This window comes from Ammospiza caudacuta, chromosome 17, assembly GCF_027887145.1.
Source record: "Ammospiza caudacuta isolate bAmmCau1 chromosome 17, bAmmCau1.pri, whole genome shotgun sequence".
Classification (NCBI taxonomy): Eukaryota; Metazoa; Chordata; class Aves; order Passeriformes; family Passerellidae; genus Ammospiza; species Ammospiza caudacuta.
In genome coordinates this window covers 7,767,769-7,795,454 of record NC_080609.1, presented here as the reverse complement: position 1 = coordinate 7,795,454, position 27,686 = coordinate 7,767,769, and the positions used below count along the sequence as shown (strand labels likewise).

The following is a 27,686-nucleotide window of genomic DNA, read 5'->3' as shown; positions in this document are numbered from 1 at the left end:
GATGCTATTCATCTCAATAAAATATGGTGTTCTCATTTCTCTACACTTCTTGCATCCTCTGCCTCCAGCTACAGCAAAAGAATAAACAGCATTCAAACAACCCAAGGAGATACAAAAGAACATTGTCATTAAAAGTTTGTGGGGCTTGTGGGTGGGGGCAGGAAGAAATGGAAGAGCCGTTGCCCTAAACCAGTCAAAAAATTTCAAACCAACTCAAAAGTATATGAGACAATAACAGTATCCAAATTATACACACAAGAGTTTAGATACTGCAATAAAGAGTCCCATCATCTCAACTCATAAATGTTCACTGGGGATTACTCACAGCAGACAAACAGGATTTTTCAAAGATGTTGTATATACAATAAAGCATAAAGATTACAGAAATGCATCTCTGGAATTCCTGCTTTATTGAGTTGTTTATCATATAACTTACTGCATTATGCCTAAAAGAGCCAAACAACCCTAAGGAAAAGTCTGTTCTTAATCAGTTCCACTCTCACAAAAGCCCTAAAACTAAAGATTTTACCTATGTTCATCATTATTCTATATGAACATTAACATATATCCTGGCCATTACTGTTGAACAGCCAGCCAGGAAGTTCCATAATTTTGCTGACATAATGAAAGACATCAAAATTACTCTGGAAAAAAGTACTACCTTCAGTTGAAAGCTAAGTTCATAAAAATCAAAGCTTGATTTTTTCATTTCAAATTTACTAATTTAAATCACATTAGTGCAAGCCCATTCAAACAGGAAACATTTCCAAAGTCCTAGCAATGATGTGAAAGTTTAATCACTGAACTGTAGTTAAATATTAACATCTAATACACAGATATCTTGAAATTAAGACTTTATACACAACCCAAAAAATCATGGTCTGTTTTAAAGAACATTTTCAAGACTGTCTGGATAATAGTTCAAACTGAGAACACTGCTTCTAAATATCTGCCTTACACTAAACTCCTCTGCTCAGCTTCTTTCAGGAAAAATTTGGGACACAAGGTATAACTTCCATTTGTTCAGCTTTCTGTTTGCATGCTGTAGTTTGTGTTTTGCTTGAAGAATATGACTACAAAGGAAAAGCTTTCCTTGTTCTGACTGCTGCCCAGAGGATCAGGTAGGACTTCTGGAGGAAGGAGGAAGATTCTATTTTCCTCCCCAGCAGGAAGAGGATGCTCAGCTGGGGAAAGAGTCTAGACCACAAACTGCAGCCAAGCAGGTGCAGCAGGAGCTGGCTGGCAGCCCAGGGCACACCTGCCAAAAAGGCCCAGGAGCAGCACACTCACCAGGGGATATCAGGGAACTCTGAACTGCAGAGCCCTGGGTGCCTCTACAGGTGCTAAAAACACCAAAAGCTGCACACGGAGACCTGCAGGGACTGACTGAACAGAGCAAAAGACTTGTTCATTGAAACACCCCACAGCTCTGACTTCTGACATGGACTTAAACATTCTTTATCTAAAAAAAAAGAAAAAAATAGTTGCCTTATTCTGGTTTGCTAGTTTTACATTATAGGAGAAAGAAAACTAGCTTGAAAAATACCAGCCTTGGTCTGCTTGCTGTAAGGAAAAGGTGAGAGTCTCACCTCTAGGCTCTGACTTGGGTGATGTGGCAGATGTTAGCTAGAATATGGCAAAGCTTCTAAAATTATGTGAAGGCAAGACATGGCAAGTCTTCCAAGTTTCCATGATTTAAAAACAATATATAGCTTTTCTAAAACTATATGTTCTCAATAATGGCAGAATGGACAAACATTCTTTTCTTGCAAACAGTAATTTTCATTTCTTGCTTAAAAAAGTTTAAAAAAAAAAGGCAGCTGTTCTCCCTACAGTTTGTAAACTCTCCCTTTCTTTGCAGTCAGGCAGTTAACCCTGAAGCCAGAACAGACACAGCAGGCTTCTCTCACTCACTCACAACTTTGAAATGCCACTCCTAGAGGAATGTCACATTTCAAGTACACAATTAATTTGAAAAGCTTAAATTGAAATGTACTATTGTGACAGCTCTTGAAGTTGCTGTTTGTACTTGTTGCAAATATGCATTTCTAGGAAGAATTTTGGTTTATTATTGAAGAATTATCCTGCTCAATTGGCACTTACTACTTGGCATGTGTATACCAACAACCTAGTGACAAATCCCATCTCAAAATGAAATTGTGATGATCAATTCTATCTTTACCCTCACATTCAAATCAAGCAGTCACTGTGGGTCCATGTTCCATCTAGGGAATATTTGTAGCATCTGCTAAACTATATGGAGTTACTGCCTCACATGTCTCAGTGTCAAGAGAACATAGCAACTGCTGTCACTATAATGATAAAATGTTCAGAACAATGAAAGGTGAACACCACTGATCACAATGATTTTTTCATTTGTGTGGGCCATCTGAAGATAAAATAATTAATTTTGCCAACTCTTGTATTACAGGTTTGAAATTCAAGAATTTCTCTTGAATTTACACAGAGTAAACACTAGAATCTTTTTAATTTAAACTCCTTGTTCTTTATGTGACAGATTGCAGCATCTTTAGAAGTTTCCTAAGGTAAAATCTACAGATTAATTATGTAAAGGATTGACTCTGTGCATAAAGGATTCTAGATTCCCCAAGTTTTACTTCAATTTGTTCAAGGAGTTTGCATGAAGATCCAATTCAAAACCAAATTTGCTATGTTTATAGCAACATCCCATAAATCATACATGTATATTTCTTATGCCATCTTAAAAATGGGTTACCCAACAATGTCAATACCAATGCTTTGTGTTATTTGGACTGAACACCACAGGGATATTTTAGTTTTTCCAGCCTGATGAGCACACTCAGTTTTCACTATCACCAGTTACTAAGGGTTCTACAACATAAAGAACACCTTTTTCTTCAGTTCCACCACTTCCAAAGCTTACTCCAAAAATAATGGCAAGGCCATTAAAGCAGGCCAGGTACTCTAAGTGTCCTTTCACAGGTCAGCAGAAAGTAAACCATCCTCCTCAAAACAAAAGGTACTCACTTCATACCTCTCCAGCATTACCAGCATGAATCAGAAAGCCAGAAAAACTTCAGTTTAAAGAAAAATGCAGTTAGCTATTGATTCCATGGCTAGAGGTAGATCTGCTGAAGCTGGTGTTGTACTTCCTTGTGTTAGCAGGATTTATACAACGACTTACTTGTTAAAAAAAGGTTCAATGAGTTCTGATCTAGCAGACACATGGTTTTTCGGAGGACTGAGGAATGAACCTGATGAAGGAAGAATAAATTCAGTATGTAATAAGCAGCTACAGAGAGCACCAGGAAGAAGGTTTGGAAAAGATTTCACATGTACCTAGGAAATTAGCCATGGAAATGAAGCACAGTCCAGTAATGTAAGCATCATACCCTGCTTCATGGAGTTGTTCAGATGCTGTATCATAACTTGGAAATCCTTCTGCACTTTCTGAGGAGAAAAAGACATTTATAAATAACTATCAGAGAAGATAAAGCTAGTCCTGGATGCTTACCCACAGGCTTATTTTGCTTGAGCATAACATCATTTGGGGAAATTTATACAACTTGCAGAATCTTCTAATTTTCTTAAGTCCTTTAAAAAGCAGGGTTTTTTTGCTTTTTAAAATTAGAATAGGTTCTAAGATGGAGAGTCTTTCCTCTTAAAAAGCCCTTAATCCCCACACCTGCTCAGCCAAAATGGAGCATTAATTGTAAGACAGTGACAGTGGAATTCCCCACAAAGTCTCTTTTTTCCTGACTTGCATTTAAGAGAACAGTCTAATTAAAAGCTTCACTATTAACCAGATAGGTCAGATTTTTCAGGATATTTAAATGAAGACTAAACTGAGTGATTTAAAGATGTCTTTATTGACAAATACACTTGGGGTTGATGCTCTGCACATTCAGCAATATAAAAAAGTACTGCTCATCTTGATTTTGATCAAGCACTGAAAACTTTCCCTTTCAACATTCTCCACTCTACAGTATTGCTCTCCCTTTTCTAGATTAGCAGCTTAATAAAAATTCCAGAACCTTGAGCGAAGCTTGCCCTTTGATTAAATATCCTTCTGTTCACCTCAAGGCCCTTTTTCCTACTAAAAGAGCTGTAGTAATTTCTAGAACACACACAACTGGTCACTGCTGTAGAAGTTTTCTTAGTTTTGTTTGTCCAAGTGCCTCCTGTCCAAGTGCCTCTGGCTTTGATCTAAAGAACAACCATCAAATGAAAGTTTTAAACAAATTTCATATTAATCCCCAAAAATCAACCTAAAAGAAAACAAATCCATCCTTAGAAGATGGTGAAACTGCTGTTCACTGAACTCATCCATTCTTTTCTGTCTAGATTCCTATGAAGTTCCAGGTATACTTCTAAATATAATTGCACTGTATGTACAGTGCCCTCATTTAAAGTCTCTTCATCAAAACACTCAGTATGAGCAGGGAATTTATAATTCAGACCAAGAACAAACATAATCAAAGCATTTCAGAAATAAGAGCATTTTGAAATATCCTTACCAACTTTAGGAGGGCTGAATGGAACCTCTTTTAAACGTTTTTCCAGTTCTGCAAGTGATGTATTATTAATGAGCTCCTGCAAGAAAAGCCATCATTAATTGCCAATGCCAAGCACATTTTCCCTGGAAACTGAAATCAAACAGGATCAAATGAGTATTTACTGCTGCCACCTGGTGTTCTCCAAGGATTTACACAAAGCCCTATTTCAAACTAATGCACCAGAGGCGTGTCAAGACAAATTTCAGTTACCTTGCCTCACTTACATCATAAGCATTTATTAATGCTGCTCAGAATTATTGAGGGATTATGCCAAAGTAATATTTCTATTTGTATTTGGTTTCATGCAGGGTACATGTGCCAAGTTAAAGGCAGCACAAACAGCAGGGCAAATATTCTAAATACTCATCCTAATGGTTGAAGGCATTCAAGGTGAGTATTGAAATGTGCTTGCTGACTAGACATTCTTGAATAGTTTTACAATGTAAATACTGCTGATTTAAAGTAACAGAGACAGTGAAAGAAGTCTGACAATCAGAAAGTTGCTCCTACACATCAACTTAGTTGAGCAGCATCCGTGAATCTACTGATGAATTATATGCATAAAATAAAGAGCCACAAAGATATATTATAGATTAATTCCTTACTGAAGTTCTTGAATCAAATATGTTTTGTCAATCAGTACAATGGAAACATTCAGAATCAACAGCCAGAGAAAGCAAAACACGTCACACAATCTTTCTTAAAGTTGTCTGAGATTTATGAGGACCAGATTTCCTTTGGTTCTCAATCAAACTTAGCTGTTTACACTCATCAGATCTGCAGACTGAAAAGTTATCAAGAACTAAGTACAATGAACAAGCTCAAATGATGCATTCATTTGGCATCCCAAAAGCAGGGCTTCATAACAACAGGCTAAAAACCCAAGTATCTGCTGTAGAATCACAAATATCAACACAGCTGTACCAAACATAAAACTTATGGAGATTTCCTACTTTTCAGAATGCCAAAGCCTCCATTCTAACCACAGCAGTGTGCAACACAAACCTGACAATACCTACAAGTGCATTCAATAGCACCTCTTTATGCAATGCTCTGGAGTCACAGAGCTATGCACAGAGAGAGATGCTGCTTCCTCAGCATGTTTTTTAATTAATTCAAGGGCACATGGGGGAACAAGAGCTCATGAACACTTGTCTCAATACTTCTTTAGAGGAATAACACTCAGGCTGTAAGAGATTTTAAGAGAAACCTGTAATTTTTTTCCTCCTGCTGACTACCCACAGAGCAAAGGCCACAAGAGAACCTAATGATGATAAAGCATTTTTCCAGACAAATCTAAGTCAGCATTCACAGTACTCTAAGGCTTGGAATATACAAGCAGCTTCCAGATCCTATTTGTTCATGAACAGCACTTTTTATCTCCTGAGGGCACATGCTACTTAACAAGAAGAAAATCTACTAATCACATTTTACCTAGCAAAAACTCTGCATAGTTTGGAATTCAAAGCTGCCAAGTTACCATAAAACTTCAAACAAAAGTGACAAAAGCCAATAGTAGGAAAGTAAAAATTTGCATTCTGTAAATTCTGTAAGTTTAGATTAGGGGTAAAGAAAAATAATTCATCTACAATAAAAGGAGCATCACAGAAAATATTACTCAACATCTTTCTCCACAAAGCAGTATCATTTGTTTCAGTACACCTGTATTAATGTAATTTTCTATCTTCAAATCATTCTATAATATTCACTTACCTTAAAAGGTTGTGTACTTGCCATCAGTTTAGTATCCAGTAACCTAGAAACAAAATAAGAGCTAAATAAGTTGAAACAGAAGAATGCCCATTTTGTCAAATCCTCAAAACATGTTTCAGTGTATTAGCTGGGAAACAGCAGACACATCCCACTGAAAATTACTGTTGGATTTGGAAGAGCCAAAACATTCTTTGGCTTTGTTCAGCATGAAAAAGGACAGCAACCAAGGAACAGCAAGAGATGCAAACAACTAATAGCAAATAAATCTTGTTCCAAATGAAGTGTAGATTCAAAACACCAAACATCATGCCAAACCCAGGGGAACAGCAAGGGTACATCTTTTGCCAAGAAGTGAACCAACAACACTGCTTTTCTGAAAAAAGCTGCTCAAAATTACTTGAAAAATGGTATTTATCTAACTTGATCCCCATTTCTTTTCCAGTAACAGCTAGGGTACAGGGCTAGGACAAAAAACATCAGCTTGCTACAACTATACTGAAATGGATGAAAGTTTGAACTGAGAACTTACCGGGGAAAGACACATGATGTTACTTCCTTGAACTCACTTAGGTCCTAATTTAACATTAAACCAGAAGATAAAATCCAAGTCAGTGAACTGTTTACAGTCTCGGGAGGACAGAGAGCAGTAGCTACAATTATCCAAACAGCCTCTAAAAGTGAGCTACAGTAACTGAATTCTCACTGGAAGAGATGTGTTTGTCAGCACTACCACAGACACCCCCTGCAATTACACACAACTACAGACTACATATTCCTGATTTGTCTGTCATTAGTAATAAAATGTTCTCTCACTGCCAGCACCTTATCCTGTTTTATACCCTACTTCTGATTCCAGCCCAGTTAACAGTTCTTCAGTGTTCCCAGCATTTTCTGTTTCAATGGAATATAAGCAGTCACTCCAGGTATGCAGGGACAGACTACAGGTTTAGATCCGCCAAGGGTCAAAAATACAGGAACTCTTGACAATTGTTTACATTCCAACAACATCCAAACTGGTCCCAAACTTCTTCTTCCCATCTTATGATCAAGTCTGTCCCCAAACACCACGTGAGCCATCCTTCTAATAAGACCTTTGGCTTCCTCAGACAATGGTTTTGGTGCCAATACACTGCTTAGTTTAACTGAACAGTCCAGTCATGAACTGTTAGACAGCCCTGCTGCAGTCAAAGTGTGCTCCCTCTAATTATTCTGACATTATAACTCTTCATCCCAGTGAACATCATCCTGCTACAAGACTGCTTATCATTTTAGAAAGTGTACTATATTATTTAAAACCACACATTCCCATTTTGTAAACTACAAAGGAGAAAATGCCACATAATTGTGCTGCAGCTCCTCACCAGTATATCATAACACGTCAGTCAGTTAAATATACCCAACATAAGCAAAAACCACAATTCTACTATCTGATTTGAACCTTTTAAAAATGTAAAGGAGAACAATCCAACTAAACTTTCTACATAAATATTTATGACAATAAGGCCACAAGTACCAAACAGATTTTTTTAAAAGACTTTTCAACACTTGTTCACAGGCCAACCAATTCTTCCATTCAGAAGAAAGTGTGGAGATAATATTAAAAGACAAATACATTAAGGCATTTATTTCATCATCTGAACACTCAAAAGATTACTTACATCAGGTAGGGGGCAATAGAACTGATGTATGGTGTGCATAACATCCAGCAGCATGTTGTGCCCAATAACAAGCTTGCCCTGTGAAAATAACATAAAATGTCTGGTACATTTCCAGTCCTGGCCATGGCAAAGGGCATCTGTGAAAGCCCCTATCCCAGCTGCCAGCAAGGGCACACAGGAACAGGTACACATCAAACCTCCCCAGCTGCTCTCTGCCTGCCCCACACACCTTCATTCTCTCAGAGCAGCCACTCCTTTTTAAACTCTACTCCCACTGTTTATCACAGGCTTCACAGCAGCTTCACATGCTGAGAACATGCACTAGAACAGCTACTTACAACTTGGTTTCCAAATGTAATCTATTTAAGATTGAAGTCAAGGCATTTCTCTGTTCATCACCTTTTAATTTGCTTATACAACAACACACAATATATTCCTTATGGTTATAATATACAATAGTTATTAAGGGCATGGTCTGGCTTCTCACAGGGCAGAACCTCTCATGCCAGATGCTGTACAAGCAAGCTCTTTGAAAAAGCTCAAGCAGTTTTTTAAAATGTTAACTTTGATTCATTTGACATGATAACAGTCCTTTGACAGCCTTTAACTGCCAAGAAAAAAAAGGAAAAAAACACCAAAATATTTTTGGAAGAGAGAAAGAAAAACCCACCCAAGCTTATTTATCTAAGAGCCCTAAGAAATTGCTATTCTTGACTCTTCCAGATACTAAGATTCTTCATGTCATTCTTTAGTTTGAGCTTACTTACCCTACTACACTCAACCACTGTAAAACACAAAACATAAAATGTCACTTTAACTTGTATTTCATCTTCTCCTCCAAAATGTAACACCAAAAGAATCCTTTCTTTGAAATATTTCTTTTTTATTACAAACAAAGGTAGATTAAAAATCACATTAACTTACAGAATTAGCAATGGCATGAACAACTTTGGAAAATCCTACAGCATCATTCAACTCTTCCTGTAAGAAAGATTCTGGCATTAGTGAGACACAAATACAAAAACTGCCACAACTGTACCTGCAAACTGCCAGATGCCCCCAGTTTGCCTCAAACAGACCCAGAACAGACCATGAAGGAAATGTCAATATTTGGAAGACACAAAAGGTTAAAGCAGGATGCTGCTCACAGAATTTCCATTTTCTGTGTAGTTCTTGTTCACTGTCAAGCAGGAGGAGTCACAAGCTGCTGTCCTGGGGTGCCCCAAGCAGCCACTCTGCCCTTTGCTCACTCCCCTCACCCAAAATTCAAAGGCAGACAATAAGATTTGTGGATAAGGATAATGAGAGCCCATCCCCTCCAGCCTCCTGGCTTTTGGGGGAGGGTGGGAGGGAAAGCCTTGGCACTGTGCAAGTGCTGTTCAGCAGCAGACAAAACACATGGATGGTATCACTGGTGTTTGAGCCACAAAGCAAAATACAGCAAAACACAGGCTGCTGCAAGGAAGGAAACCTCTCCCCAGGCAGAGCACTCAGTTCATTGTCAGCACACGATCCCCAGTAGTGCTCAGCAGCTCTGACACTGCAAACAGCTCACAAGGTATTAAAATTAACCTACATATTTTCAGCTGTATTTTTTTACATACATTGTTACATATGCAACAGGTTGAATCCTGATTGTCACTCCTATTAAATCAGACCATACTTTTATGCTACCACAGACTGAGGAAGAAAGAAACATTCTTCATTATTTATATTAAAAAAAAACAAGGAGAAACATTAAAATGTGCAACTCACATTATATAACACTGTAGTTGTATAAACTGACTTTTGATTAATTTGGGGGTTTCTGACTACAGCACAAACTGTTCTGTAAGAGATTTTTCTTTCTCAGGTCTAAGGAAGCAATTTCTGCCTTGTGTTATCTGTCTTTATTCAACCAGAACTAAAATTCAATAAAAACATTCACTGTTACTTTAGTTCAGCTCTGAATGCTGCTAGTTTGAGCAAGTAATACCCCCACTAAAAACCCTACTGTAGTGGTAAATTGCTCCCAGCCTGCCCTCTTGATAAAGACATGTCATATTAGTTAATATCTCTTTAGAGATCTCTTTTCCTCTTAAAAGGATTTCTGCACAGAAGTATTATTTGCTCCACCCAAACTGATTTTATCTTGATATATGAAAGCACAAATGACAGGAGTTTGATCATGAACTCCCACAATTCAAGTCTTATGACCTCCTGAAATTTGCATCACTCAGTAAGCAAAATAAAAGTCTAATAAACAGTGAGAGTGTCTGAATACACCAGGTGTGACCTCCTGGTCAGTTTGTCACCACAGCAGTAGTGCACAGTGTGGGTCTATCCCTAATCAAGAAATGACACATTCACTGCACAGGACACTAACTCAGCCAACCAAGAGCAAGCAAGCTTTGTAGGAGAAGGGGAGACTGAATCCAAACCATGTAACAACTTGCTCAAGAATTTCTGCAAGAAACTGATGTTTCCTCTTACTGGGACACACTTTTGTGAGAGCAGAGAGTCATATGAGGAGGTAGTCACTACTCCAGAATACTCATTCAGTATTCCACAAATTCTGATTTTTAAAAAAAATTAGAGTGTCTTGCAACTCTTTTTGCTCTATTGCAAGGCCTAAGTTATCTGGTAGAATTTATAAAATCAAATTCAGCCAGCCACAGCAAGCTAAAGGGAAACAATACCAAACTCTATGCTGCATTTTTGCATTGCTGAGTGAAGTCAGAGATTCTCACCCTTCCTCTGTCACACAAACTAATGGAATTGAATTTATTTACCTGCTCTTTTGCTTGTTTCTGCTGCTCTCTTCTTTTTCGTTCCTCTTCATCCACCTTAGTAATAACAATATATCTCTCCTTCTGAAACAAAAAATGTATAGTTTGAGGAATGACACTGAAAAGTTCAGATTTAAAGCTGCTGCAAGTTTCTGTAAATTTACATTGTAAAGAAAACTGTCATACCTCAGCAGCAGTTACTTGGCAACACAGCTGTTTCTACTGTAGGCACCACATTATCACCTACTCCCAGAAGCCTATTTTAGAAAGCTGTATTTGCTTCATCCACCAAACCTAATTTTTCCTAAACCCACTTTTTACTTCTCAAAAAAGATCATCAGCATTTCCTTGTAAAGAGTTTGCTTCAAATACCTTTTGAAGCAGAGATCTATGCTGGGAAGTGAGGACACAGCACATGATGCTGCTGGTTTTCCTCTGAGATCACAACCTGAACTAATACTGCACATCAGACCCACTGTATTTTAAAACACCTTTTAGTATCCATTTGAAAAGTAATATTAAGGCACACAAATACATGCCCACAATCCATATGTTGGTCAGATAGAAACTAGTTCACTGTATTCAATTTAAAATGCTTTGAATTTGCATAAAAAAGCTCAAGTTAGATCTAAAAATCAGAGAGATAGTGGAACTGAGAAATACAATTTCCTTTCAACAGAACAAATGTTAGAGGCAGTAACAGGCCTAGCTACCTTATCTGACTCCAGAGTTTCCACGTGGATACCTTTTGGATACCTACATCAAAACAAATGAAAAGTAAATATTAATAGTTATTCACTTGGCATTTAGCATATTGAAACCACAACAGTAATTTAGTAATGTCATGTCTAATTATTTCTATAAGTCTTAGGCATAAAAGAACTATTACACGTTTTTCTTTAATGTTAATTGTGCAAAATTTCAAGCAATAGGCTAATTTAACTGGCCTCCTTACATTACCTAACAGTAACTGGCATTTACACAATTTCCCATGCTATTGTGGAACCTGTAATTTCTTATTTTGGTGATATTAAGTAAATATCATCCAGATAAAAAACTAGAATCTTTGCTTTCAAGAAATCCAAAACAAGAATGCTCTCATTTACTTGCAACTCCAAGACATCTCCTTTGAAGATGGCATCTCTTTAATACATCACTTATTTGAGGACTTATTAACAACCCTGAACCTTCTGCTACCAGCAGATTTTAGTAGGAATTATTAACTCAAATGTCATCACCTCTGCTACAGGGTTGCATCACATCACTACAATCCCATTTAATTTCCAAAATAACACCATACACAGAGCATCCAACTGATAGCAAAAGTAAGAGAATATTGCCTTTTCCTGCTTAACCAGTAGCAATTACTCTCATAATCTCAATATAATAAACTAACCACAACTGTGCAGCCACTTCAGAACAGCAAGTTTCCTTGGCCTCTGGCTACTCCCAGAATCAGTACTGGAGAGCACACTCCAAACACTGTTGTGTCCTTTCCACCCTGATTTCTCACACAGTTTTGATCTCCATCTCATTTGTGAGCTGCCTCATGCCACAAACCCTGGATGCATCAAAACACTGATGCACAAGAGAATACTTCAATAGAGAAAAACCTGTGAAGAGGTCAGGACACAAGGGCAATCAATAACTTCACTCTTCTGCTTTAATTAGCTCCATGCTACCTTCACAGCTTGGCTTTCTCTCTCCAATACACACACACACAGTGTACACAGCTGTGCTCTCATAAAGCAGCACTGCTGAATGTTAAAAAACCACAAGAATACATTCTTCCATCCACTCAGGGAAGATGCAAGGATAAGTATCAGACAAACATAAAGCTACATGCTACAGGAAGCTATAAACACGTTTAAAAATGACACTGAAAAACTGTAGAAAACACAACTGCTTTTTTTCAGATTAGTTCTCGAGCTCACTTCTTGAGATCCCATTTTCTAGAGAGAAGCTTTATTTTATCTGCTTTCAGTGTAAGTATCAGAGTGCCAGATTCAGTGCTGAAACACTGAATTAACTAAACAAACAAAAAAAGACTTGCATATTTTCTACATCCTACTCCTGCAGTCACATCAGTGAAAATCTTACACTAAAGCCTTGGAGTTTCCCCTAAGGCCTTAAGAGATACATTCAGGCAATATATGAAGTTATCAGAAGTGCTTATGCTTGGTATCCAAAAGAAAACTATACCCACACCTGTACCTAGCACAGAACTGCTATTTTTTCAGTTCAAGCCCACAATCTGTACAAGCACATGCACTTTCTGCTCACTAAAACCCTGCCATGCTGCATTTGTTACATAATTCTAGGCTGTGTGCTGATCTACTCAGAGATTTTACACAGGACAAAACAAATACTAAGCTTTAATATCTAAATTAACCATCACAAATAATTTAATGTAATTCATCTTCAGAACATTACAGAATTCTTTTTTTAAAGGGAAAAATAAAGTCTAAATCAATCACGCCAAGGTTAAGTAGATATATCTTACCCAGATTTTTTATCAAAAGTACTAAAAATATACAGTAAGGCAGTATTACCAGTAACTTACTTCCAGCTCAAGGTCTGATAAATTAATTTCCTTTGAAATCTAAAACCAAAAGACAATCATGTTACTCATAATCCTTTTACAGAGTGTGTCCTAGGAATGATTTCCAGTTTAAGATGACTCTAAGTGTTCATTTGTAGAAAGTTTTTTAAAGCAAGAGTCACTGCTAGCAGAACTATAGGCTAGGAAGAGATTTACTGAATTCTGATGTTCAGCTGCCAAACTGTAAAAGCATGTACATCATGTTTTAAAGTTACCCATGTATCCTCTCATCAGAGAGTATTGCATAGCCATGATCCCTCAGTACAGACACAGTGATGGTACCTTATCCCCAGCTTCACCAGGTTCTACTATTCCTAAATTAGTCTTCATAAAAATTTTTTTAAATAATCATACTCTCCAAATATCTAGTTTCCAAAGCTAAATAGAATTTTGGGAAGGAAACCTACTACAAACAGTCACACACTGCCAACTGTGAACAACCAATAGCTCAAAAGATTTGAAAAGTTTCTTTATAAAATGCATCTGGATCACTTCAGCAGTAACAAAAGGCAGCTCACACATACAAGACATTTCTTGACTATAGTGAAAATATTTTGCCACTACATGCAGAAGTTACAGCTCAAAATAAATTACAACCCCTGTATATATTACCACGTATTCTCAACATTCAAAAATTAGTCAAATGTAGACTTTGCTACAGTTAACCCAAGTAAACATATTCTTCTCTGTCACTCCCCTAATTCTATATGACCAAACTAAAAAAATAATTTTTAGAAGAAATGCAATTTCAGAAACTGACCCTGTACATGGCTCCAGTTCCAAACTTTCACTTTCTTCATTCTTTAATAAGTCTTCTATCTGTTCCCTGGAAGAAACAGATTATTTGCTTCTGTATCTATTATTCTATTTTTTGGAAGTTTACAGCTCTCTCCAAAAGACAAGAAAATGCTTCATAACAAAAAGAGCAGCATTTTACAAACAGTCAAATAACAGACATGGTCCTTAACATGTGAAAATATCACTACTGTTCACATTTTAGTTTTAACAACATCAGAGGATATTAAACAGGGTTACTTACACTACTTTCTCTACAAATTTTTTCTGATCTTCAGGAATTGTTACAGGGCACTTTGTGGAATTAGGAGAAATGTATGACAGAGATCCTGCACCATTGGCTTGAGAACGTTTTTCATCATACTGTTCCCTTAGCTGTCTCTCTTCTTCCTGATTTAAATATGGAATTCCTAAGGAAAAAAAAGAAAGAGCTCATAATAATTAGAGACTAATTAGGGATGCACAGGGATTCAGGCATTTGCCTCTGTTACACCCCTGCAGACTGAAAGCAAACCCTTTCCTTCCAGTGATTCTTAGAAAGGAAGTTACCATTGGCACAACAGTAGAGCAGGTAAGGATAATTCAAGAACTTCATTATGTGTTAAGACAGTATCATGGATGGCAGCCTTTTTTCTTTTGCAGAAAACAATGAAAGGTGTCATCACAAATTTTGCAGGCATTGAAAGAAATTGAAAACAAACCAAAACAACTCACCATTGCGAAAAACTTTATTAAAATCAAATCCTTGGTTTGCTAAAAAATCTATACTTGAACTCTGCAACAAGAGAAAAAGGCTTTACAATTGGCAAAAGCAGCTGTGGCATCAGTTAAGCTATTCTCACACTTTTTAACAAATTATACAAAGTCCAAAGCCAAGAACAACCAAGTCTGAGACCCCAGAGAAGCCACTGAGAGTTGAGGCTCTGCTACTTTTCTTATTGATTTTCAACTTCCATAAGGTACAAGAACCATGAATATGGTAAAGGATAAAGGTGAAAGAACAAACTATGTGGAGAGAGGAAATAAAAGAAAGCAAAATGTGGTTCAGGAGAACAAATCTGAAACCAGAAAAATGTTGGCAATTGCCTAGGAAGCAGTGAAAGCAAGATAAGCAGATGAGAATAAAGGATTAAAAAAGCAAGGAAACTGGAAGTTCAATGAGAAGAGGGGAAAAAAATAGAATCATCTTGCCAAGTCTGGAATATTATCACAAATTCCAGAAATCACACAAAACAAGATTTAAAAACTAAAGTCAAGGACATTTCCTTAAAGCTCCGTTTTTGTGACTGCTCTTAACTGATTCTTATTTATTTTATAAGAAAAAAAACCCAACCCAGAAATTTACATTTTTCTACCTTTTAAGCTGAAGTTTGTTTCAGGTATACCCTAACCAAATAAAATTAAACTGCTTTTCTACTAACCTGACAGACAAACTTGACATCTGGTGAATTTCTGTTAAAGGGTTTTGGAAAAATATAGAAATTAAATGACTTCATTATATACCTGTAGAAAAGATGAGTTACATGTCAATACAGCTTGTCAGTACTTAGAAAATCCTCAATTAAGAAAACAAGAAATAAGATAATAACATACTTTTCTTCTGTGTCATCATATTTAAAAGTGCAAAGGCCAAACTGAAAGAGCAAAAAATCCATGGAATGCTGTAAAATGAAAGAAAAATGTTGCATGAGAATAAAACATGTACACATTTAAACATTACCAGGGTGCATCCAAATATGATTTCTCTCCATTTCAAAATAAAGTGAATCTTCTTAACTAATGTTTGTTTTGCTGGTAATTTGAAAGTAGACACGCCAGAGTTTTTCTGCTAGTTTTCATCCCCATTTAATCATCATACTATTGGCCCAAGATAACTTTAGTATGCAGTTCCATTCCACAAAGAGACAAGAACTGAGGGAAGGAAGTTCCATCTCTCTTTCCTCCTGCTGATCACACAAACGATGCTGCACCAGCGGCAGCTTCAGTTTTCATTTTAGTCCATGTAAAGACTTTACCTTTTTAAGTTTCTGATACCTTTCTTCTGGAGTGTCAAAGCCATTTGTTAATGCACTAACTGAAGGCCCATCACTGATCCCTGAAAAAGCAGAACATATTTTGCTTTGGGTAAGCTTTTCAAAATTAACTACAGCAAAGAAATGCAACAACTGGCAATTGCTTTCACTTAAACCACGTATTACAATTATTTAATTTGAGAAAAATACTACTGCAATAAGCCACTAATTTTAATAGGGGCATTCTAGAATTAAAACTCTTCTGCAAAAGCTCTGTATTCTGGCTCCTATTCAATATGTCAGTAGCAGGCAAGACCTACCAGTACCCTAATGTAAATGGGCTTCACAACACAATGCAGGATCAAAGCCAAACTAAAAATGGGAAGAGTGTTACCCAGAGATTTATTGAATAACTTAGTCACCTTAAGCACTATGCAACAACTGTACTTCCACAAACACCACATGTAACAAAAGCTTCATCAATGAACAGAACTCTGCATCCCAAAAGCAAAGTACCGACTGAAGCATCTCTCTGCTGCACATACCCTCAGGGTTTCACAAGCACACACGTTCTTAGCGCTGCCTTTCCCTGTCCAAACACTTGCAGGATCTCCCTCATTTATCCCAATGTGTGCTTTCATGGCACACATAAAACCTTCTGGGTATTTTACCTTGAGCTGCAACAACTATCAGTTGTCATGCTGAAGGATTTCTGTGGGAGTACAAGTATGACATGTATCTGACCAAAGCCTTGCTACGGCACATGTAACAGGTGGTTTAATCACTTTGTGGTAGCTCAGCTTTAGCTTTTTCAAGCCAACTGAGACACACCACAGGAGCGAACTCGGGCACCGGGGTGAAACCACCTCCTCTCAGAGATTGCCAACAGTCCACAATGACAAAACAGGTGCAACTGTACCTGAAAACTCTCCATCGATGGCCAGGAAGTCCGACTCTTCAATGGCTTCGTACACTTTGTTTAGGTTATCCTTAAAATCTGCGGGTAAAGGGTTAAAACACACTTGAGACTACAAACGACGTCCTCCGGCAGCCCGGCGCCCCTCAGGGCCTGCCCGCCGCCCCCTCAGCTCGGGGCCGCGCCTCCCCGCCCAGGGCTGCGCCTCATGGGTGAGCGGGGCAGTGGGGACCCCTTCGCCATGAAGGAGAGGCTGAGGCCGGAGCGGCCGCCAGCCCAGGGCAGGGACACCGGGACGCCGGAACAGCATAGCGCCAGCGGCACAGAGCGGGGAGCAGGGCCGGGTTGTCACTCACTGCTCCTGATCACCTCCATCCCGCGCCCCCGCCCGCCGGAGCTCGGCCCGGCACCGCCCGCCGCCGCCGCCGAGCGCTTCCGGGGCCGCCCCGCGCGCCGCACGTGAGCGCGCACGTGAGGCCGGGCCGCCGCCATTTCCTACCGGGGCGGAGCCCTCAGGGCCGCACCGGCCGGAGCGCCCGTGGGCTCGGCGCCTTCAGCAGCTTGGCTTGTGCTCCGAGCGGGCCGCACGACCGGAGCGGATGCAGTAGCAGGGCTGCCGGGGGGAAGGAAGTCTTACACCAGCCGCGGTTCTGTGGTGAAATGTCACAGATGTGGGCCTCGCCCTCAAAGCCAGAAATACGAAACTAACAGCAGCCAGGAGGAAGACATGGGACTCTGCCTAGGAGACACCGGGAGGACGGTGGAGAACTGCTAGCGACGGTGCCTTAATGATGATAATTCCAGGGGAACTGGAGGCCGTGCCGTGTTACAGAAGGAGCGTTTTCCTTTAGAAGCGGCGCTTTGAGAGCTCGCTGCAGAAGAGCAGCAGGATGGGCCCGCGGCAGCGCCGTGCCAGCAAGAGCTGCCCCGGAGAGCAGGTGCTGCACAGGGACACGGGGCAGGAGCTGTGGGCACGGGCCGCAGAAGAGTTCAGAGGTTGTGCTGCAGGGCTGGAGTTCACACGGCTCATAAAGCATCTTTTCCAGAATTCCGGCATAATGGAAACAAATGAAAAATTCTCCACAATTTGTGCGGGGTAATTTCTGCATACAGAAAAAGAGAAATAATTATTCAGGATGTAGTGGAGAGAGTTCTTAGAGGTTCTTCAATATTAAGCTTTGCCTTTTCAGTATAAGCAATTTATTCAACAGACATTCCCAGCAATTCATCTAGTATGATTAAATGACTCCCAGTAAGATGTTAGTTAAAATGGCAGAGAAGTTTTTATTTTGCAGTAAATTGGCTGAAGCCTAAAATTTTTATGTTACTCCTCAGTTTTTTAAGATGCATTTCTGCACTTTCTAATTAAAGTGCTTGTGACACTTTAAAGTGTTTGATAGCTGTTTTAGAAGCCTGACATTTTCCCACAAGTAGCTGACAAATCTGGGAACTCTTAGCTTCCCTCACCCACAAAACAAACTGTGAGTCAAACAGTAAGGTACTGTAATTAAGTACTTCAATAGGAGTTGAAGTACTATGTCTTACAGATTAGACATTTCTTACTTCAACAGGTACGTATTGTTATGTAAGCAGAAGGAGCACCTAAAAATGAGAGCGCAATACAAGCAGTTAGTTCAAGATTCCATGGCCTTTTATATGTCAAAAGTTTTATAAACTGGAAAAGAAAGGCCATGTTTTCACATCATTCAAGTCTGCTGCACAGACTATCAAACACTTGTATGCTCTTTTACTTTTCTGAACATTGAATGTGAAACTAAGTGAAAAGCCACAAAAAAGTAGCAAAAAACTATATTCTACAACAAGTATTCTGGGCTGCATTTTCACCTTGCATACCAAGGTAGATCTATATGCACTTCCTTAGATCTAGAAGAGGTTGAATTCCTTCATGCTAGAGTAGTTTAAAGATCTGCTGATTGGTTCACTGGAAAAAAACTAGATAATATGAGAGAGAAAACAATGAGAGACTATTTTCTTTCTTGAAATAGGCTGGAATAATTAAATATCATTTGAACTGGACTTGTAGTTTGTATCAAACTGAAACAAAATCTTAAAATATCACTTTTGACAGTTGAAAAAGTACATCTCAGAGGTATACTTTAAAAATCACAGAATCAATTAGGTTGGAAAAAACCTCTGGGATCATTGAGTCCCACGTGTGACAAACAGCACTATATCATTTAGACCGTGGCACTCCGAGCTTGGTCCGGTCCTTAAACTCCTCCAGGGACGGTGATTCCCCCACGTCCCTGTGCAGCCCATTCCAGTGTCTGATACCCTTTCCTAATGCCCAACCTAAGCCTGCCCTGGTGCAGAGTAAAGCTAAGTCCTGTCACTCGTTCCCTGGGAGAAGAGGCCCATCCCCACCTGGCTACAACCTCCCGTCAGGGTATTGTAGAGTGAATCAAATTTTTTTGGACTAGCCAAAAGAATTTCAGTAAGGGAGCAGAGACTGATGGAGGTAATTGTGCATGTGTGGACTGACTCTTATGTGGTAAGAATAGTGTCTGTGCACGATGCGTTAGCACTGCGGTAAAACTAGCACCTGAAAGTCTCATTTACTCCTAAGATTACACCTCGAATCTCCACTGTAAAATCAGCCTTGAATAGTTTCTGCGAAGGAATGCTGCCTGGGTGCGAGTGTACCGAAAGCAAGCGTGCCTCAGTTCTCACGAATACAGAAGCGTGTGTATTCCCAGAAATGGGAGTGTAGCAGTGCTCATGTCCGGTGGTAACGCTTGAAATGAAAGGCGCGCGGCGGCGGTGTGGGCCGGCGGCCGCGCTGAGGGAGGAGCGGCGCTGGGGCCGCGCTCCGGGGCGGAAGCGGCGGGGCGGGCCCGGCCCCTGCTCGGCCCGGGGCTGCAGCCGGGGCGCCGCGGGGCCGAGCGTGTGCCCGGCATCGGGCTGGGGCCGCCCCCGCCGGGAAACGCCGCGGGCCCGGCCCCTGCTCGGCCCGGGGCTGCAGCCGGGGCGCCGCGGGGCCCGAGCGTGTGCCCGGCATCGGGCTGGGGTCGCCCCCGCCGGTCCGACCGGGAAACGCCGCGGGCCCGGACCCGCAGTGCTGTGCTTGAGGAAGCAGCGCGGAGTGCAGGAAACTGGAGCTGGAAGAGACAGCAGGGGAGCTGGGAATTATTCTGCTGCTGCCTCTTACTTGGCGCAGACTGAGCGGTGAAATCTTTTTCCTGTATTTTCCACAGAAATTCTCTTGCCTCTTTCAGGAAAACTAGAAGAAATGTTTTTAGGGACAAAATCTTGTCTTTATTTCTCCTCTTACAAGTGCTGTTTCAGGTTTTAGAAAGCAAACAGCCTGTGCTTTGCCATGGAAATACAGGTTTGGGAGTCTAAGGATTCTAATTTCACTATCGGTTTCTGTTTTGAACTTGTGGGGTTTTTTTTTCCCGTAATTTCTGTTTTTTACCTGCTTGCGTGTTTACCTCTTCGTGCTTGATCTGGGTGACAAGTTGGTAATTTAGTGGTAAGCAGGAGCCACAAGGTGGAGAGTGTAATTATGTTTTGGTTTGGTAGTGTGTGAGGAGAAAATTGTCCAGTTCTTGGTATCCTCTAACATATCATGAGTGATGAGTGAACTGGATCAGTGTTTTTCTTAATAAATATACTGCTGACTAAGAGAATGGAGTAGGAACATCAAGCAAATATATTTTCTGTAAACTTGCAACCGTCTTAAACTCTTATCTGTGCATTTTCTGTAATGTTAACAAAGTAACTACAAGTAAAGTTAATGTGGAGTTTAGACCTTGGCTGACAAGGTGTGCAGATCAATCCCTTATGATTCTGAAGCATACGACTTGGTGGATCAAACTTTTTTTTTTTTGACATTGCCCAGCAATGTCTAGCATTGACCTCTGTTAGTAATGTTTTATTCCATATGCCCTGAAAGAAGAGGGATGAAGTGAATTAGATCATTACAATATACTGGTATTTTATTTTTGTATGTGCTGATTATACTTTTTAATTGTGTTTTATTTGACTGGTTTCTTTTACTAAAACCTTGACTAAAGCTACAGTCAAAAGTCATGTGAATCATAGTGAATTATTCTGTTTCCCTTTCATGTGTTTTATAACATGGGAGAAGAAAACATAGGGAGGTTGAGCCCAGCTATTTACATCTAGAATCTGCTTTTGATTGTAGTTGGCAATGAATATATTGTTGAAAAAGTTGATCATGTTTCATTTTGGGGAGGGCTGAGTTACTTAAAAAATTTAAAACCATTTGAGTGTCAAAAGCGGTGCAATGATAAATCACATTGCTGACAATTCTAAACTTCTATAATTGCTGTGTTCATGTTGCTTTGCAGAAGTAGTGCCTTATCTGCTTTGAAGAGCTAAGAGAGCTTCCTGTTTGTGTAAGGCATAAAGGAAAATGGAAGAAGGTGAGACTTTACAAGGGGAAACAGAGAGGGCAGAAGTTGAACCGAGTGCTGCTCCTGGCCTGGGCCGGCAGATATCAGTCAGTGAGTTCCTGTGCCACTGCTGCTACGACATTCTGATCAACCCCACCACCCTGAACTGTGGGCACAGCTTCTGCAGGCATTGCTTGGCCTTGTGGTGGGTGTCTTCCAAGAAGAATGAATGCCCGGAATGCAGAGAAAAATGGGAAGGATTCCCCAAAGTCAACATCCTCCTCAGGTGAGGGAACTATTTTGTGAATGTCTTTTTTACATAAATCAAACCACAGAAATTAGTTGTCTGGTTTCTTGAGTTTGCTGCAGATATAGATAATTGGTAATCTGAACTGTCACAAAGAAATTTAAATCCTAAAGACTTTCAGATTGTGCACTTGTAATGAACTGTTCAAGCACATGGAATTAAGGGGTGGGGTTGGTTGGTTTTGTTTTCAGGGAGAAGGTTTTTTTGGGGAGGGCTTTCCCCTTCCCTTCTACATTTTTCGGGAGATGGAGAGGCAGGATCCTCATCCTTGTAATATAGCTGGTTGTTTTCTAATAATTCTGAGTTAGATGGATCTTGGATAATTGTATAGTAATTTCTATAACAGGAATTATCTGTTGGAAGAAGTGTGATCGTACTGCAGAACAAAACTAAAAACATCTACTTGCTGTCTTGAATTACTCACAAGTTGTTTTGTTAATAATACTTTATCTGGAGTTAATAATGTTTAAATAAGTAGATGGTAAGATTGATGGTAGGCTTTTATTTTGTCTTTTGTTTAGCATTTTTTAATAATTGAGGCTTGCCAGTGGCACACAGAATTCTAATTTTATATAAGAAATAACTTGGGAGTTATGTGATATTTTAGCTTTAGAAGCTAAGGAAAATGGTTTTTTGGCAGAGATTGATAAAATTCTAAGTTAACTAAGCTTAAATAACTAATTTTTTCTTGCTTTTAAGTCTTTAGTAAAGGCTGGAAAACAAAAATCAAAAAATTACTTTGTTTTCTGAATATTAAGCTTCAGTGGTTACAGTATAATGACAAATATTTTTCCTATCAGGGATGTTATTGAAAAGCTATTTTCTGATGCCATTGAACAAAGAAAAGAAGATATTGAACAGAACAGTGATGTAGCACGCAGCTTAGCAACTTTCCAAAAGCATGGGAACGACCAGATGCCTACAGTTCCAAACACAGGAAGAATTAATCCTCGAGGAGGGTTTTTCTCAGGTGTTCTGACAGCTTTAACTTGTGTAGCAGTAAGTTTCATCTGGTTGGTTTTCCCTATTTGCTCCCTTAAGCATGCAATCAAATATTCTTAAATTACATGCACAGTAAAAACATTGTCAGCACAGAAGAGACTCCAGCTGGGCAGAGTAAGTAAAGTGGCCTTCAGAGCTGTCTGTCAGGAACTACAACTGCAGTGAACAGCAAATGGAAAATTAAATACTTTCTTAAAACCTGAATGTTCTAGTCTCCATGAAATGGAAGACTCTACGTGTGGAGCCTCCTATTGTGTGTTTATTTATATCATTCATGTATTTGCTTTGCAAGTAAAGGATCTTTGTTCATTTATCTTTGTAGGTAGTTCTACTTGGCTATCACTGGAGTAGCAGAGAATTTGAAGATGATCTTCTTGTCCACAAGCCTGTTGCTAAGTGGACTGCTGAGGAAGTGATCCTGTGGCTGGAGCAGCTGGGCCCATGGGCTTCACATTACAAAGAAGGATTTTTACTGGAGAAAGTAAATGGAAGGTGAGAGGCCTTGTGGTCAAGGACAGCTATTATGTGATTGGACTGTGACAGATTCATTAGGGGTGGCTTATTGTGCAATGATCATACTGTGTGACATAGATTGTGGGAACATTCTGTTGATGTATCAGAAGAAATTTTAGCAGTTGCCGTTGAAAACTTGTAGTAGTAGATACCTAGCAAGCTACCTGAAAATTTTCTAAGAACTTGTTAAAATGCTGACAATGCAGACTGAAATAATAACAAGAGTAAAACTCTACTGATGTATTATCCACCCCTTGCACCTTTCCTTTCTTGTGGAAATGTGCATGTGCTCTATGCATATGTATTCCACCCAAGAGCCATGCTGAAAGCAGGCAAGAGGAAACTGGAAAAGAAGGAAATTTAAAACCCAGGCTCTGAGATGCAGTTGGCATAGGACACTTGATAGGCAATGTAATGATGATCTTTTAAAGTTGGCCAACCCAAAGTATTCTCTGATTCTTTAACCCAAAAGGTGCTACCTTGTATCAGTAGCCTATTGTTTCAGTTTGCAGCTGTGTATATTTGTTAGTCGTCGTTTTTGGTGAATAGGCACTGTTTACCTTCTTAATTCTTCTGCTTTTGTAGACTCCTCCTAACACTGACTGAAGAGGATTTCACCAAAGAGCCTTACAGTATAGAGAACAGTAACCACAGGAGAGCTCTTATAGCAGAACTGGAATGTGTGAAAACTTTAGGTGTTAAACCACCACAGAACCTTTGGGAATACAAGGTAAATTTTATATAAAGTGTGTTGTGTCATGTCATGTATATTAATTATTTTTAAAGTAATACCTTTAAAAGAAGATTCTCTTAAAACCAGGAGGAGTGTTAAAGTAGTGGAGTTACCTGTGTAAAAACTGCTCAGTTTAAGTGACCTGTTGTATTGGAAAAAAAAACCCTTTGAAAACTGATTGTCAGAAAATCTAAGAAGTGGCATGTCCCTTTCATATTATTTTTTTACTGATTGAAACTTAATAATTTGATGTCTTTTAGGCTGTAAACCCAGGAAAATCACTCTTTCTTCTGTATGCACTGAAGAGTTCTCCAAGACTCAGTATGTTATACCTGTATTTGTTTGATTACACAGAAGCTTTCCTTCCTTTCATCCACACAATTTGTCCTATGCAAGAAGACAAGTATGAAGATACTGTCACAAAACTACTTGTAAGTATTCAAAACATTAAATATGCTACTTGCTTTAGTAAGCATTTTAAGACTAGCAGCATAAAAACACATGATGTAATTATTCATCATTTCATCTCCTTACACTGTGACTTTAAAAACAACATCTACAGAGTAAGTGGTTCTTTGATATTATTGTATGCAATCACCAGTGTTGCAACCATTACCTTTAATAGGATTGATTTTAGGCTTTTAAGACTTTAAATGTGTGAAACTGATTCTTCTGAACCTCACATGACTACAGAAAGTGATGTTCTAATCTAATGGAAATTATTGCATTACAGTATTACCTACTAGCAAGTATAATGAATTACTGCTTTCAGTGTGTAAAACCCCCAGCTTTTCAACAAAAGACTAGTGGAAATAAGCCAGTAGTAAGTTAGTTTAATAGAAAATTGATTAACAGTCTCTTTATCCTAATTTACAGGACCTTAAAGATCCTTCTTGGAGGCAGTGGAGAGAATTCACTGTAAAGTATTTATTTTTGCCATACCAGCTGATAGCTGAATTTGCTTGGGATTGGCTAGATGTGCATTACTGGACCTCAAGATTTATAATTGTAAATGCCATGTTGCTCTCTGTTCTGGAATTATTCTCCTTTTGGAGGCTGTGGTCAAGAAGAGAATTGAAGTAAGTCTTACAAAGCTTGTGGAAGAGGGTGGGAAGTACAAGGCCTTAGAAAGTAACAGCCTTACAATTTCCCAGTTGTTCACTGGAATGAGTGTCTAACCCAAAATCTGAGGTTAATAACATGAGAATCTGCATTCCCACATTTGCTGCTGCTTGCTCTTGAATATCTTTATTTCTGTGTATGCTTCCAAGGGTTTCTTAGAGGTGGTTTTTCTCATCAGATGTAGCAAATGTGGAAACAGCAAAAAGCATGTTCTTAACCACTTGGAGATATTAAACCTTACCTTGAGAACTGCTCTTATGGTGCCTGGTATTAGCTGTCAGCTGAGAACTAAATATTTTTTAGAATTTAGTCATGATAGAGTGTGGTTATTATGGGATGAGTCCTCAGAATCATAAATAAGTTCAGTTATACTGATACTAGTTTGATAATTTATCAGAATTTCTGTTTTCTGTTCCTACCTCAGTCTTAATTCAAGCATATTACTATTCGTAGTTGGTGTGATCTTTGGAATTGGTATGGGAGAAATTCTTGTTTTGGTTGTACCGGGTTTTCCCTTTGGGAGCCGATAGAGGGCAGAGCGTGCCCGGAACAGCGCAGGGAGCAGGGGAGCCTGAGGCTGAGCTGTGGTGGGCACTGGAAGCCGCTGGGCTGAGCTGTGGTGGGCACTGGAAGCTGCTGGGCTGAGCTGTGGTGGGCACTGGAAGCCGCTGGGCTGAGCTGTGGTGGGCACTGGAAGCTGCTGGGCTGAGCTGTGGTGGGCACTGGAACCCGCTGGGCTGAGCTGTGGTGGGCACTGGAAGCTGCTGGGCTGAGCTGTGGTGGGCACTGGAACCCGCTGGGCTGAGCTGTGGTGGGCACTGGAACCCGCTGGGCTGAGCTGTGGTGGGCACTGGAACCCGCTGGGCTTTGCGGTCTGAGTGCACTGACCGTGCTTCCTCCTCAGATCTGCTGCTGGGTTCTAGGAAAGTTTTTCCTGGAGTGCAGGATGGTGTTTTACAGGTACCCGAGGAAGGGCTAGGTAATGCAAAGCTGTAGCACCTGTTAGGTTTTCTTAGAGCTGGGTAAAAACAAACCAGAAAGTTCCTCTAAGCCTTTCCCTTTCCTTTTTCACAGGACTATTCCTCACAGAATGTGGAGACATTTCTGGAAAGTCTCAACCCAGGGACTTTTTGTTGCCATTTTTTGGCCTTTTATTCCTCAGTTTGTCTGCAATTGTTTGTTTTACTGGGCCTTGTATTTTAACCCAGTTATAAACATTGATCTTGTGGTCACAGAGATAAGGCGTCTGGAGACACAAGTGCAGTGATTGGCATTGGAACTCTTGAGCTGTTTAGCTTCTAAAATGGACATTTTGAATAAACTTTGCTTTTCTTCTTTATGTACGTGGCAGTGAAAATCATGGATTATGTTATTTTAAACATGTGAAAAAGCTTTAAGATAAGTTACTCGTAAGCCAGCTGATTCCAAATTGGAGGATGAAGGAAAAATGAATTTTCTGTTGAAAAAAAAAAGCACATTCCTGTATAGCCATGTAAAACTCATACAGTCATCTCACCCTATTTGTACCAGATAAATTTCTCTATTCTGTCCTGAGCATTCTGTGTATTTTCAAGCCTGCCTTAAGGTCAGTGTCTTCTGCACTGCTACAGTGATTTCTTTCTTTTTCTTTTTAAACTTAGCATTTCATACCAGCAGTGTATTCCTCAACTTCAGTTTGCCAAAGGAATGCCCTTCCTGGATAGGCTTGATGTTGCAAGAACTTCATTTATCTCAGTCTCCTGTACATGTAGCATTGTAACTGCCCTGTAGAATCTCACAGTAGAGTTTGTTCCAAAATTCCTGCAGCTGAAGGCAAAGGCTACTTGAATTTTCCTGTGTCTTGGAAAATGTGATAATTACCATGGAAATTTTTTATTCAGCTCAGTTAGACTTCATCAATAGCTCCTTCCATTCTCTCTTGAATTCTGTTGCTAATTCTTAAATATCTCTTAAAAAGGATTATTTTGGAAAAGTGACCTGACTTTAACATTATGGCAATATAATGTGTGTATCTCTGTGAGCAAATATTGACTGGAAAGTTATTTGTGCAAGCAGGATTGACATTTGTTAATGTATGTTCCTTTGACTGAATCAAAAGGTAAGATTTTTTTTCAAGAACTTTGTCCCCTTGCAGTCTGCATTGGTTTGTTGTTTTGTTTATTTCATTTGTGTCAGTAATGTGAACTAAATTTGCCTATGAATATTTTTCATGATTAAAGATCTCTCTTGAAATCTTCACTATTCCTATAGAGAATTTGGGTTTTGATTTTTGTTTGAGTTTTGATTTTATTTATTTCTTTTAATATTGAAGTACATGTCGTTAGCTTTGACTTGTGCAAACCTGTTTTTTAGCCCTGCATCTTTGAGTAAGTTGAGATGGGTGAAAGCAGACATAAAACATTCCTGGATCTATAACTCTTCAAATCAGCAGGTACAAACCAGTGGATTATTCATCAGTTCAGGGTACTGATTTCTCTTCCCAAAGGGTTAAAATTATCTGTGAAGTGACCCTAGCTAAAACCAGCTTTACACCCTGATGAGGTGTATATACTTCTGAGCTTCATAAACTCTTGCTGTGCAGGACCAAACACTTGTGTGAAAGCCCCTTGGTCCCAACAACTTCTGCAT

At 39.4% G+C, this 27,686-nt stretch overlaps 2 protein-coding genes across 10 annotated transcripts in view; one reads left to right on the top strand and one right to left on the bottom strand.

The window, feature by feature from the left end:
* The window catches only part of PARN (poly(A)-specific ribonuclease), a 39,910-nt gene extending 22,492 nt beyond the window's left edge, over positions 1-17,418 (bottom strand). For 2 of the 5 annotated variants that reach the window (XM_058815736.1, XM_058815740.1), the window contains exons 1-18: positions 17,359-17,418; positions 17,006-17,083; positions 16,090-16,169; positions 15,668-15,735; positions 15,496-15,577; positions 14,789-14,849; positions 14,319-14,484; positions 14,040-14,105; positions 13,241-13,279; positions 11,391-11,433; positions 10,681-10,761; positions 8,834-8,890; positions 7,910-7,987; positions 6,781-6,824; positions 6,252-6,294; positions 4,500-4,575; positions 3,322-3,432; positions 3,167-3,236 (exon numbers count right to left, since the gene is read on the bottom strand). In XM_058815736.1, coding sequence (XP_058671719.1) covers positions 3,167-3,236; positions 3,322-3,432; positions 4,500-4,575; positions 6,252-6,294; positions 6,781-6,824; positions 7,910-7,987; positions 8,834-8,890; positions 10,681-10,761; positions 11,391-11,433; positions 13,241-13,279; positions 14,040-14,105; positions 14,319-14,484; positions 14,789-14,849; positions 15,496-15,577; positions 15,668-15,735; positions 16,090-16,169; positions 17,006-17,083; positions 17,359-17,377 — 1,262 coding nt within the window. In that variant the 5' untranslated portion in view covers positions 17,378-17,418. The remainder of the gene's footprint in view (positions 1-3,166; positions 3,237-3,321; positions 3,433-4,499; positions 4,576-6,251; positions 6,295-6,780; positions 6,825-7,909; positions 7,988-8,833; positions 8,891-10,680; positions 10,762-11,390; positions 11,434-13,240; positions 13,280-14,039; positions 14,106-14,318; positions 14,485-14,788; positions 14,850-15,495; positions 15,578-15,667; positions 15,736-16,089; positions 16,170-17,005; positions 17,084-17,358) is intronic. The other 3 variants (XM_058815737.1, XM_058815738.1, XM_058815739.1) reach the window with 3 other exon arrangements.
* Positions 17,419-17,521: 103 nt separating this feature from the next.
* Positions 17,522-27,296, top strand: BFAR (bifunctional apoptosis regulator). 5 transcript variants are annotated; one of them, XM_058815874.1, is made up of 8 exons: positions 17,522-17,940; positions 21,337-21,667; positions 22,489-22,687; positions 23,013-23,182; positions 23,789-23,933; positions 24,197-24,367; positions 24,813-25,015; positions 26,133-27,296. In XM_058815874.1, the coding sequence occupies exons 2-8, from the start codon at positions 21,402-21,404 to the stop codon at positions 26,323-26,325; spliced, it is 1,347 nt and encodes a 448-aa protein (XP_058671857.1). In that variant the 5' UTR covers positions 17,522-17,940; positions 21,337-21,401; the 3' UTR covers positions 26,326-27,296. The 5 variants fall into 5 exon arrangements, with proteins under 5 accessions (XP_058671857.1, XP_058671858.1, XP_058671856.1 ...); XM_058815875.1 differs by having other exon boundaries at positions 17,522-18,098; XM_058815873.1 differs by lacking the exon at positions 17,522-17,940 and adding an exon at positions 19,926-20,188.
* The last annotated feature ends 390 nt before the right edge of the window (positions 27,297-27,686 follow it).

What these genes read in the sequence shown, in the direction of transcription:
- BFAR (XM_058815874.1), top strand. Translation starts at nt 21,402, where the DNA reads ATGGAAGAAGGTGAGACTTTACAAGGGGAAACAGAGAGGGCAGAAGTT. An exon ending in CTGGAGAAAGTAAATGGAAG is followed by an intron (nt 23,183 to 23,788) that starts GTGAGAGGCCTT and finishes CTGCTTTTGTAG; the next exon opens with ACTCCTCCTAACACTGACTG. An exon ending in AGAACCTTTGGGAATACAAG is followed by an intron (nt 23,934 to 24,196) that starts GTAAATTTTATA and finishes GATGTCTTTTAG; the next exon opens with GCTGTAAACCCAGGAAAATC.